The sequence below is a fragment of the Coregonus clupeaformis genome, chromosome 28, assembly GCF_020615455.1.
Source record: "Coregonus clupeaformis isolate EN_2021a chromosome 28, ASM2061545v1, whole genome shotgun sequence".
Taxonomy (NCBI): Eukaryota; Metazoa; Chordata; class Actinopteri; order Salmoniformes; family Salmonidae; genus Coregonus; species Coregonus clupeaformis.
Window position 1 is genome coordinate 33,444,638 of NC_059219.1, and position 13,465 is coordinate 33,458,102.

The following is a 13,465-nucleotide window of genomic DNA, read 5'->3' on the forward strand; positions in this document are numbered from 1 at the left end:
AAGACCCAATGCAGGCAGAGGTTGGGACTAAATGCAGATCCAGGATCAACTCACTCAATTCTAATTCCTAATGTTAAACCGATAGGAGGGAAATACAAACTGACTTAGGACCTGCTATTCCTACTTCCACCCAGGCTGGAGCAGTAGACACAGACAGGAAGTACCTTACTAGCTTTCATATGTCAGCTTTATCCTACGTTTCTGGTTTTCTGGCCTGAATTTTCACTCGACCCCCCAACCTCTCTCTTTCTTTCTCCCCTAGTAACTGGAGCTTTTGCTGAGTGAGGGAAATTGAACTATGCTGGAATGCTGGGAATCGTTGGGAATTGTGCTACACCTGCTACCAGGAATGGTGGCATACACTGAGTGTACAAAGCATTAGGAACACCTTCCTAATATTGAGTTGCACCCATTTTTTCCCTCAGAACAGCCTCAATTTGTCGGGTCATGGACTCTACAAGGTGTCGAAAGCATTCCACAGGGATGCTGGTCCATGTTGACTCCAATGCTTCCCACAGTTGTGTCAAGTTGGCTGGATGTCCTTTGGGTGGTGGACCATTCTTGATGCACACAGGAAACTGTTGAGTGTAAAAATTTCCAGCAGCGTTGCAGTTCTTGACACGCTCAAACCAGTGCGCCTGGCACCTACTACCATACCCCGTTCAAAGGCACTTCAATCTTTTGTCTTGCCCATTCACCCTCTGAATGGTACACATACACAATCCTTTGTCTCAATTGTCTCAAGGCTTAGAAATCCTTATTTAACCTGTCTCCTCCCCTTCATCTACATTGATTGAAGTTGATTTAACAGGTTTCATCAATAAGGGATCATAGCTTTCACCTAGATTCACCTGGTCAGTCTATGTCAAGGAAAGAGCAGGTGTTCCTAATGTTTTGTACACTCAGTGTATATCTATGGTCAGGTGGAGTTGTGATTTTACTAACCCCAGCATGATTCTGAGAAGGGATTGGTTTATGATGGTGGTAATTGATTAATATTTTAATCTGAGACTGTTACCAGCTAAAATATAAAGCTCCAATCAATTAAAAACACCAACCATGAAAAGGAAAGAGATAGATATACAGAAAGAGAGAAAGTTCTGAAGAAAGCGATATGAAGCGAGAGTGATCGATCACAACTGACGTGAGGAATGCTTGCTTCTGGCACACAACAACAATCCCTGTCAATCCTTGCACGTTGTTGCATTATTGAGTGTGTGTGTGCGCCACTGTTGTGGTATTCCTGCAAGAACAGTATTCTGACTGTACTGTCGATTCCATCGAACAAACATTGGATATAGTAGAATGGTGGAAATGTGTCCTGAGAGAGACCTTAAAGTGACGACACTTTCATGATATCATTGCCAGGGCAGTGTATTAAAACTCACAGATTTATCGGCTGACTCAGTGTTTTCTCTGGTCTTCCTCTGGCACTGCTTCTGTGGTGCATATGGGAATGCATTCTGGGAGATCTTAGCTCTCCAACTATTAAGCAGTAAGTCATAGAGACTACCGCAAATATGCACTCAAAGAATGTGTGGTTTCTAGGTCTCTTTGTGAGTGTGATTGAGTCTCTCTGTCTGTGTGTGTCTGTCTGTGTGTGTCTGTGTGTGTGTCTCTGTGTGTGTCTCTGTGTGTGTGTGTGTGTGTATGTCTGTCTGTCTGTGTGTCTGTGTGTGTCTGTGTGTCTGTCTGTGTGTCTGTCTGTCTGTCTGTCTGTCTGTCTGTCTGTCTGTCTGTCTGTCTGTCTGTCTGTCTGTGTGTGTGTCTGTGTGTCTGTGTGTGTCTGTGTGTGTCTGTGTGTGTCTGTGTGTGTCTGTGTGTGTCTGTGTGTGTCTGTGTTTGTGAATGTGTCCATAAAAGGAAAGGTGATTAATGCAACATATTTCTTCCTTTAAAAAGTCGCTCTTTTTCTTTTCATGTTTTTCCAGAAATGTGTTTTATTTAAATCTGAGACTGTATAAGGAATTCACAACAACATATTCTGAACAAAATGTAAGCATTCCAAAACTGTGTTGGCATTTCCAAAATATGTTAGATGACAGTACTATAAAAAGATTGACCCATTGAGTACAAAATGGAATTTCACATTTGAGACAGTGATCAAGAATTCAGTGAATGATTTTAGATTTTTCAACAAAAAATTGACAATTAAATAAATTACCTTAATGTGAAAGAACAAACAATTGCATGTTTGTGGAATTGCATGTGTCTAAAGTTAGCTAAACATATTCATATTCCCAGAGAACAAAAAAAATAAATATGCTTTTCATTTGGTTTCAAGTCTGATATCAACTCGAGTTTTTCTATCAGAAAGGAGCAGTAGAAAATGTTTCAAAAGTATTATTTTGGCTAAGCATTCACAAATGATTATCTTCCATTCAAAGAAAGAGAATGAGGACAATGAGTCGTCAGAAGATGCAACATGCCTTAATTACATTCTGTTTCTAAACAATGTTCCTCTTATCTTGTCCCAATCACATTGTCATAGTCAATTATTGTATTTTTTAGAGTTTCAGAAAAACACAATTTCAAGGTTTTCTACCACTTTCAGACCAATGTGTGCTGCATTGAAGCAGCACACTCATCCATACTGCACCGTTTCATTAAGCACTTGTGACTATAGGACTAACATAAGGCACAACTAGTGGTCAGAAGACAGTAATGCAGTCCAATCACACTATCTACAGATTGTCAGGTGACCTTCACCCAACAAGGTTGAGGTCAATTCCATTCCCATTCTGCCAATTCAGGAGACTCAATTCAAGATTTGAAAATGGTCCATTATTTTCTATTGACCAATTCATTGCATGAATTCTTAAATTAACAGAGTTTGATTTGACCCCAACCCTAGCGTCTAATATGTGGTTTTCAACATAATTATGCAAAAGTCCATATAGATTAGCATAGTCACTTCCATTCGTTAGTAATCATCTGCCCTTGGATCCAGGAGACTATAGCTAGATGCGATTGGCTGGTGGAAGTGTCTTCTTTATATGACAATGGACCTGAGGAGACGGAAGCACACCATAAGGTCTCTGGGGATTGGTGGCTTGATCTCATTGCCATCGAGACGGAGGTAGCGAAGTTTAGGAGCGGTCTCAGTGGCATAGTCCTCCAGAGCATCAGCTGACACAGGGCAGATATCAGATCCATTTACATCTGCAATTGCAAATACACCATCTTAGCAAAACAGTACTCCAACTCATCAAAGACAATTTACACTGATTATAATAATACAATTATCTGGATTTTAAACCAATCATCAGTTAACCATCCAGGCAGTCAGTCAATGTATCAATGAAACTAGAACAGTGTCAAAAACGTACTCTTGATCTGGTTGTGGTCCAGGTGGAGGTGTTCCAGGCCTGAGGGGATGATAGGAACCTGAGTTAACTGGTTATGGGACAACTGCAGGTCCAGGATGCTGGAGATGTTGAACACGTTCTTGGGCAACCCATCGTTTCCCAGCTTGTTGCGGTTGAGCCTGAGGAAGGCCACCTTGGGCAGACCCTTGAAGTAGTCGGCGGGGATCTTCTCAATGGCGTTGTTGTCCAGGAAGAGCTGGGTGAGGGTGATGGGGAGGCCCAGGGGCATGGTGGTCAGCTGGTTCTTGGCCAGGTTAATCTGGACCAGGTTGCTCAGGCCCTTCAGGCTCACCTCGGTCACCGCGTCATCCTGGAGCTTGTTCCCCTGCAGTTCCAGCAGTGTCAGCCGATCCAGACCTGAGAACACCCCGGCGGGGATCTTGGAGATGCGGTTGCGGGAGAGGCGCAGCTGCTCCAGGCTGGAGGGCAGGTTGGCTGGGACAGAGCTCAGCAGGTTGTCATCCATGTAGAGGTGAACCAGGCGGGGCATGGAGGCCAGGGCACCCTCCTCCATTCCCTCGCTGGTGATGCGGTTACGGTTTAGGTTGATCCAGCGGAGCTGCGTGGCGTTGCGGAATGCGTCTGTTGACAGCACGTCGATGAGGTTGTTCTGCAGGTACAGATACCAGGTGTGTGGGGGGATGGTGGGGATGCGCTTCAGCGCCTTGTTGTCGCAGTAGACGGCGTTGGGGAAGCTGGGCGGGCAGCGGCACTCTTTGGGACAGGCCTGTACCTGGGCCATGTAGTCTTCGTAGGACATGTCCGGGCTCTGGGCCAGAGCGGGACTGACCAGAAGGAGGAGAGAGGAAAGGGCCAGGAGAAGCGCCATCTTAACACTCTGGGGTAGAGGAGGGAGAAAACACATCAGATGAGACTGACTCTTATGCAAAAACACAGACACAAATACAGGCACAGACACAAACACTGAAGACAAGATCAAGCACATGGTTGAACAAACACACCGACCCAAATACAGTGGCTTGCGAAAGTTTTCACCCCCCTTGGCATTTTTCCTATTTTGTTGCCTTACAACCTGGAATTAAAATGGATTTTTGGGGGGGTTGTATCATTTGATTTACACAACATGCCTACCACAATATTTGTTATTGTGAAACAAACAATAAATAAAAAAACTGAAAACTTGAACGTGCATAACTATTCACCCCCCCCCCAAAATCAATACTTTGTAGAGCCACTTTTTGCAGCAATTACAGCTGCAAGTCTCTTGGGGTATTTCTCTATAAGCTTGGCACATCTAGCCACTGGGATTTTTGCCCATTCTTCAAGGCAAAACTGCTCCAGCTCCTTCAAGTTGGATGGGTTCTGCTGGTGTACAGCAATCTTTAAGTCATACCCCAGATTCTCAATTGGATTGAGGTCTGGGCTTTGACTAGGCCATTCCAAGACATTTAAATGTTTCCCCTTAAACCACTCGAGTGTTGCTTTAGCAGTAAGCTTAGGGTCATTGTCCTGCTGGAAGGTGAACCTCCGTCCCAGTCCCAATCTCTGGAAGACTGAAACAGGTTTCCCTCATGAATTTCCCTGTATTTAGCGCCATCCATCATTCCTTCAATTCTGACCAGTTTCCCAGTCCCTGCCGATGAAAAACATCCCCACAGCATGATACTGCCACCACAATGCTTCACTGTGGGGATGGTGTTCTCTGGTTGATGAGAGGTGTTGGGTTTGCGCCAGACATAGCGTTTTCCTTGACGGTAAAAAGCTCAATTTTAGTCTCATCTGACCAGAGTAGCATCTTCCATATGTTTGGGGAGTCTCCCACATGGCTTTTGGCGAACAACAAACGTGTTTGCTTATTTTCTTCTTTAAGCAATGGCTTTTTTTCTGGCCACTCTTCCGTAAAGCCCAGCTCTGTGGAATGTACGGCTTAAAGTGGTCCAATGGACAGATACTCCAATCTCCGCTGTGGAGCTTTGCAGCTCCTTCAGGGTTATCTTTGGTCTCTTTGTTGCCTCTCTGATTTAATGCCCTCCTTGCCTGGTCCGTGAGTTTTGGTGGGCGGCCCTCTCTTGCCAGATTTGTTGTGGTGCCATATTCTTTCAATTTTTTTATAATGGATTTAATGGTGCTCCATGGGATGTTTAAAGTTTTGGATATTTTTTTATAACCCAACCCTGATCTGTACTTCTCCACAACTTTGTCCCTGACCTGTTTGGAGAGCTCCTTGGTCTTCATGGTGCCGCTTGCTTGGTGGTGCCCCTGGCTTAGTGGTGTTGCAGACTCTGGGGCCTTTCAGAACAGGTGTATATATACTGAGATCATGTGACAGATCATGTGACACTTAGATTGCACACAGGTGGACTTTATTTAACTATATATGTGACTTCTGAAGGTAATTGGTTGCACCAGATCTTATTTAGGGGCTTCATAGCAAAGGGGGCGAATTCATATGCACACACCACTTTTCCATTATTTATTTTGTATAATTTTTTGAAACAAGTTATTTTTTTCATTTCACTTCACCAATTTGGTCTATTTTGTGTATGTCCATTACATGAAATCCAAATAAAAATCCATTTAAATTACAGGTTGTAATGCAACAAAATAGGAAAAATGCCAAGGGGGGTGAATACTTTTGCAAGGCACTGTACACAGATGTTGAGATCTCTGCATATTCCAAGAAAACAGAACACTACGCAGAGAGATCAGATAACTCAACATGGACTGGATTGAGGACTAGGTATTAGCACCACATTGTGACCTATCCTGTTTTTTTTAGGCAAGTCATGTTTCCGCATTTGCATTGGACATGGTACATTAAGTGCTGAAGTGTTCATCAAGCTGGCTTAAGTTCATTCACATGCAAACAACAACGATTCCAGGTGGCTCATTCATTTAGTCCCTTATTGAAAACATTGCCATTCCTTTCAGATCTCTAGCAATGTAGCCCTGTGTTTCGAGTAGCCATTGGCTAGCCCAAACTAGCCATAGCTAACCTCAATCCCCCTGCATTGACGCGAAGGTCATTAGCATTCGAGTTTACATGAAGTTAATGAGCGTTGGCACATCATGTGGTCAGGCCAGTTGTCCACTGGGTCCATGGGAGATTATAAGATTTCTTAAGGACAGGATGCAGTGCCAGGTCAACTAATGGCCTTACACGAATATTCCTGACTGGAAGCTAATCTGTAAAATCGGCACATGCAGGAGGCAGTTGAGGTTGGCCTGGGGTTGGGTGTTCCTTTAGGAATAAAACACAGAGCAGACCAAATCCACCTGACTGTGTTGTGAATGAAGCACAATCTGTTAAACCTGACATTGGCAATTAATTAAAATTCCCGCCAACACACCTAGCCATGGAATGCCATACAAATATTTATGCATACAGTACACAGATGCGTATAAAAGCAGTTGAATTCTCCATGCAATCATGAAAGAGAAAGTGGAATTAACCCACATAGAAGAGGCAAAACATTGAGAAAAGAGGAACTGGGGATGATAGTGAGACAGGAAGCCGAAGTGACAAAGAGATTGACAGAGGCAGACAAAAACTCAGAGGCATCTAAACTCTGCCTTAGCACATCCACCCATCCTGTCCCAGAATACTTGATTCCTCTCTGTCATCTGGTGCTGGTTTAAATTCTTGGTGTGTGCTCCACACATTGGTCTGGAACTCATTTTCAACAGGCCTGGCTTTGCCATGGCTAGGCCCACATCAAAGACGTAGCCACCTCACCTGGTTCTAGGGCCCCTGGCACCTCGTATCTCACTGTATGGGGCCAAAGATCATTGAACCCACCCCACTATGGAACATCATGTGTCCATGCCCTTAACCTTAGAGACACAACTGTTGAGTTCCACCTGACCATAATTAGAGCTGCTAGTATTTAGTGTGGCCAAGGTCAGGAAAGTAGGCATATAAGTTACTTCTACTTATCACATTTGTCAAATGTGAAATTCCAACTGACAACTGGTTAAATAGATATATACATGTTAAGCAAACTGCTGTATAACCACTAAAAGACCATAACTGGGATGTCTCCAGAGCCTCACTCTTTCAAAGCATCAAAGCCATTCACAAGCTGTGGCTTTTCAGTGCAAGATTACCTACAGTATAGTACAAATGAACGCAGAAAATTGCCAAATAAAGGTCCAGCCAATGTTCCCCAACTGTCACCTCCCAAAACTGAACTCACATTGCCTTTAAAAAATACCATTAGTTTGCAAGCAAAGTCCCATCTATACCTACTTTCCCCCAAACTGGAAACCCAATTCAATCGTCCACTAGAACCACACGTACCTTTGAGTTCAAGTGATTTTCCAAAGTCTGTCTTTGTGTCCTGTTTCTGCCTTGCTCAAGAAATGTGGTAGCAACTGCAGTCCCAAACTCAGAGAAACACCGCTCACCTCCCCTGTATTTGTACCATCGGTGCCTTCATTCAGTTGGTGGGAACCCTTCATTGACAGTTACACTGTAGTTCCTCTCGGCCAATCAGAGGCCTGTAATCAGAGGTCATAATCCATGCAGTGACATTTTCCATGTTAAGCCTGCGGCGGTGTGGTAGCCGAGGCCTCGAAACTTGGCCCACTTCAAAATCAGGCTAATACGGGCCTATGCTCACTATGAAACCACCCTAACCCTTCTGTGCACTCCCCCTTCTCCCACGGTTGGCACTAGGCACCATCTCTCTGTTTATGTCCTTCAGGTAAATGTCCTGCTGAGATCTCTAATGTTCTTAGTGCTAATCAGGCAGTGATGTCTGAATGGAACGACTCCACTCTGTTTGAAAGAAACAGATCTACGTCTTCTCCCCATCTTTCTGTGCAGAATGGTGTGATAGCAATCCATGTGTTCCTCATAATAGTGACTTAGCCATAAAAACCCAGGAGAAATATGATCACAGTGACTCCTTGAGTTGTCATGATAAGGGATATGCTGATGGCTCTCTTTTGGGCCAACTCACGACAATTGGATTGCCCTACTCACAACGTATGGCTTTGGCAATGTCTTTCAGTCCTTGCAGTTCTCTGAATTGGAATTCAGAGAACTGCAAGCAAATGATACACTGTGGGAACAAATTGGCTTTTTCTAATGATTCTGATTTGTTCATATCCTCTCTGATGCGGACCCACCAATAATCTTCTAGCACAATCGGACACAATCAGACTCTGACCTTAAAAGACATCAAACCCACTACAATTAAGTACACATTGGTCTGTCCAGACATGAGACTTAATGGGGTGGGGTTAGAGTAAAATTAAGGGGATTTAAAAGGTGTAGAGTGGGTTGGCAAAGTGTTGTCAAGTTAGCATTGGGGTTGGGCTAGCTAGTTAAGTTGGGGTGGGTAGGTTATTTTGTTACGCTCATTCTCATTTCCTTTGACGCTGCCATAGGCCCACCTAATACCTTGGGATAATCCCATCTGATTGGCTTGTCCCAGAGCTAGCCTTGATCCAAGATGAGCCGCGAGAGACCATTAGGGATTGTCTCGTGTCTGGCAAGGTGCTAACGCACACTACAGTCACTCCTCAACACAATGGAAACACTGGAGCTGCGAGAGGTATAAACAAGACTCTAATCCCTTAAAACAATTCAGCTACCTTTAATCCCCAACACATTTAAACTGACTACACATCAAGGGTCAAAGGGTAAAGGGCAAGGTACTGGCTAAATGAATGAACAGTGACTGTGCGTCAATCATGGCGCCCATCTCCTCACAGGGTCTGTTACCTCAATGGGAACAGACACTACCGTACATGTTGCTTTCACTCAAAAATAGAAAAATCCTAAAAAGACTTAGCTGTTGTCAAAACTTAGAAGTTGCAAATCAGTGATGCATATTGTTGACATCATGTCCATTTATAACCAAAATATATCAGTATCTGTATTTGCACAAAATAAATAAGACTATCCAATCAGTCATATACGGCATCCCATCTCACATGCTATCAGATAACGGTCTACAGTTTGTTCACATTTACGTCATTTAGCAGATGCTCTTATCCAGTGCGACTTACAGTTAGTGAGTGCATACATTTTCATACTGGTCCCCTGTGGGAATCGAACCCACAACCCTGGCGTTGCAAGCGCCATGCTCTACCAACTGAGCTACACCTCCATCTGCATCACAAAACACCTTACTCGTGAATAGACAGCCTCGACATACGCCCACCACTCTATAGTGGTAGCAGTCTAGCAGAACTAGTATATCAATAAAGATGGAAAAAGGTGCGGTCATTGCCAGAGATAAGTGCTCCACACCCACACATCAACCCCAGCTTCCAATTGGCTCATTCATCCCCCCTCCTCTCCCCTGTAACTATTCCCCAGGTCGTTGCTGTAAATGAGAATGTGTTCTCAGTCAACTTACTGGTAAAATGAGGATTAAATCAAATAAAAAACCATCTGTTTCTCTTTAGAGACACTTACACATTAGCAGTAACTACATAGTAAAACTGGTCATGAGAAATGTGCATGAAATCGACACACAATAACAATTAATGAAGTGTTCTGCACTGCAGACCCACTACAGTTACTTGGCAATATTTCAGTCATGTTTTTACCTTGTCTTGATGGAAATCACAGTTCTCTAATCAAATGAAAGATTAGACTGCAGATATACACCACAAGGGAATCCATCCATTAGGATTTTCATTAGTATAATTACATTACTTTACTAGGCAAGTCAGTTAAGAACAAATTCTTATTTACAATGACGGCCTACACCAGCCAAACCCGGACGACACTGGGCAAATTGTACACCGCCCTATGGAACTCCCTGGAATCGAACCAGGGGGTCTGTAGTGACACCTCAAGCACTGAGATGCAGTGCCTTAGACCGCTGCGCCACTCGGGAGCCCTACTACTGATTTAACGGCAAAGCGACAACCAAGTTTTCATATTCTTCTGACTTAGGGCTTCTCACTATGTTACAGAATGAAACAAAATAGGATTGAAAACAAATGTTGGCCACTTCCCTGTTTGACAATCTAAATGGAAACATGTGGAGGAATATGATAATATAAATTTCCTGGAAGGGGTTTCCAGTCAAAGCCAGCTATGTTAATTAGTTAAAGGACTGTGTTCTACTTGATGACTGAGCTGAAATGCAATTGACTTCCCTCTAGCATTGAGCAGAGGACATCCAGCTAAGCCACTGCTGTGTTAAACAAGCCATGTGTTTACATAAGAATACAAGGCTCTGGAAAACAGAACTATGTCTGGCATTGGAATATCAAACATTATGCAGTTTTTATCTCTGCAGATTTTCCAATAGTATCTATGGATATTTACAAGAGACTGATTATGGAAGAAACTCTTCCCCTTGAAAAGAACAGAGGCCACTGAATATGTTCTCAATTTACCACCTTCTAATGACCTGACACAGATCCGTGTTGGATCGAAACGTTGCCAGTAAAAGGTGGTAAATTGGGAGCATATTCATTATGCGGGCCTCTGTTCTTTAGTTTAATTCTTTAGCCCAGCACCTACGTTTTTAAGGTTGTGCATATGACCACAAACTTTTCTATAAACTCTTACACTGCTATCATAATCAATCTGTCACTGCATTATTTCTTTCCACTAACAAACTTATAAGCATAGGTGAAATCTACTTTTCAAGGAAGACATTTAGACAACAAAACAATCTGGGAGTACACTTGTGCCAAAAACCTGTTTAGTTCTAATTGAATGACACACCTCTGCAAGACTGCAGCAAACTGCACAAAATACTGCCAGATCTCTTGAACACATTGTTTGTTTTTGGAACAGAAACTGGCACGCAGCACAAGATCAAAGGTAAAGACCAGAATACTTCTATCAATCTCCCCAGATGTAAATAATTCCCCCCAAAATAACAAGAAAGGATGACCCATCCACCCCATTTAGCAATTCACCCCTCCCCAGGAAAAACAATACCTGCTTCATCAAACGGTGTGTGTTGGTAGTGTATGGCCAGGTGATGCTTGGCTCAGGGGTAGTAGTGGTCGTCTGGTCCTCCAGTACTCTTCTCTGATTCTGGTCCACTGTGCTGTAACAGTCTCAGTGGCTCTCTGCAACCGAGGAGGAGAGAGAGAAACCCCTATTAGATTCTGTATTGTTTTTAATATTATTCCCTCAAGGCTGTACCTTTGACATCCACTGGTGGAGCAGAGAGTGGGGTGTGTGTGGGGGTGAGGGTGGGTGTGTGTGTGGGGGGGTAAGGGTGGGGGTAGAGGTTTGAGGAGATTGTCTTTTCACCAGCCCAGCAGTTTTTTCTCCCCTCTCCGTCTTCTCTTTTGTGAAAGAGTTGAAGTCATCACTGTGCTATGGTGGGGGTGCGGGGGTTAAAAAAGCAGAGCCCTCACTCATAGGTGGCTTCTGTGCTGGAACTAGGGCCAGGATAATACCAGTATCGCGATACTCCTTAGTATGGTGGCAAGGAAACAACACATTAAGCGGATTTAACTTTAGGAAAACAGCCCTAATGTTGCAAACAAATATCATTATGTTGTCATCCAGTCACATTTATATATTTTCCAAGCTATATCACACAATATTTTACATACAGCAGGTTTTTAAAGGACCAAAGAGTTTGTTCTGCTTTTTGTTTTCATTTTTGCCATGGAAACAATATTGCGATACTGGTATCGTCACAGCCCTAGCTGGAACGTCAGCCTGTACCCCATCATCATCGCCATAGCAATGCACATGACCTCTCCATAGGTCATTTAGGCAGACAGGCCTGGGGGCATGTTTATCATAGTGTCAGTCCAGGACTGAGTGGAGCTTAGGGAATCCTTCAGGTACCTTGACAACCAAGAATGTAACGCCACTGAGGACTGACACTCACAGGCACTTAGTGACACACACAGAGCAACATGCACACACACACAAAAAACATTGACAGGGGTAACACTGCAGCCCTCTACCCCTCTCGCTACTCTCCCTCTCCATCCCTTCGGGCCCTCTGTTTCTGTATTCCGTTCTCTCTCTCTCTCTCGGCCTTTGAGCCGAATGTCCTGGCCAGGCAGCTGATTTAAACTTTCATTAAACATTTCCAAAGGCAGGGGAGAGGAAGTGCGGGCCATGGCTTTATGAAGGGCTTTATTGTCTAGACATGGCAGCACGAGCTCCAAGCTATTCTCCAATGGAGGAATGGCGAGGAGGAAATTGTACTGGATTTGGGATCAGTAAGAATGGTTGTGCAAAAACACAGTAAGACGTGAGCAATATTGTAAAGACAAATATGATGCATGTCATCTAGGTAATGATAGGGGTTTTATAAATCCTGCCACCCATGCTTAAATTGGTTCAAATTTTGGCGTATTTTGAGGTAGGTCTCTTGTTTAGGGTAAAGAATATCCAGGAATATTCTAGAGTGACTAGACATATAGAAGCACCGCCAGAATAGCACTCAGCCTAGAGTGAAGGAAAACCACTATGTCATATATAATATAGCCCTCTCAAAGATATTATCTGTAAAAGAGGAGCAATTACAAGGTGTGATTGACTCTAACCGCGGGATCTTATTACGAGTAACAGGCCGGAAAAACGGAACGTCTGGCAACCCGTTCAGTGATACTCGCTAAAGCTAATTAACTGACCTGGAGCCTGTAGAAAGTGTCTGCTCTAATTAGGCATGATCGAGTTGGTCCGACACCACTGATCCCAGCACAGATCCCATCCCAAATACTACTTTAGATAGGCAGCATGCTAACAGTTCACTCCAACTACACATTAAAACAGAAATGTCTTAAGTATAATTGTACAAGAAAACCAACAGATGCATATTTCCACATGTGAGGGAGTAAATGTTTTAAATTAAAGTTTCCCTTCCGCAACACCGGCACTTTCGTGATTTCTCAGCCTCGGCATTTGAACTGGAAGCATTACTTCACCAAATTAGTCCAACGTTCCTCACTCTGGACGATATATCTTTTGTGGACTGTCTGCGTCAGGAATTTGCCATGTCTGGTGAAAAAGATGAGGAGGAGTGTGTGGGCTTACAGCTGGTGCAGCTTGGTACAATGTGAGAAACGCATTAGTCCACTGGTTCTGCTCATCCTTCAGCTCTTCCCTGAAAATCTCCTCCTCCTATCCCAAATGGACTCCCCCAGTCCCACCCACCCTGGACACTTTAGAGAGGTTGTCTACA

General features: G+C 43.7%; 1 protein-coding gene across 2 annotated transcripts; it reads right to left on the reverse strand.

Annotated features, from left to right (window-relative positions):
• Nucleotides 1-1,934: 1,934 nt before the first annotated feature.
• LOC121542452 (keratocan-like) lies at nucleotides 1,935-11,403 on the reverse strand. Of its 2 annotated transcripts, none has more exons than XM_041851850.1 (3): nucleotides 11,248-11,403; nucleotides 3,330-4,206; nucleotides 1,935-3,162 (listed from the first exon to the last, which is right to left on the reverse strand). In XM_041851850.1, exons 1-3 carry the CDS (start codon nucleotides 11,254-11,256, stop codon nucleotides 2,993-2,995), a joined length of 1,056 nt encoding a protein of 351 aa, XP_041707784.1. In that variant the 5' UTR covers nucleotides 11,257-11,403; the 3' UTR covers nucleotides 1,935-2,992. The 2 variants fall into 2 exon arrangements, with proteins under 2 accessions (XP_041707784.1, XP_041707785.1); XM_041851851.1 differs by lacking the exon at nucleotides 11,248-11,403 and adding an exon at nucleotides 7,630-7,720.
• Between the last annotated feature and the right edge of the window lie 2,062 nt (nucleotides 11,404-13,465).

Bases quoted from the DNA above. Each gene is read 5' to 3' on its own strand.
- LOC121542452 (XM_041851850.1), bottom strand. The intron at 3,163-3,329 runs GTACGTTTTTGA...TTGCAATTGCAG, and splicing joins GGACCACAACCAGATCAAGA to ATGTAAATGGATCTGATATC.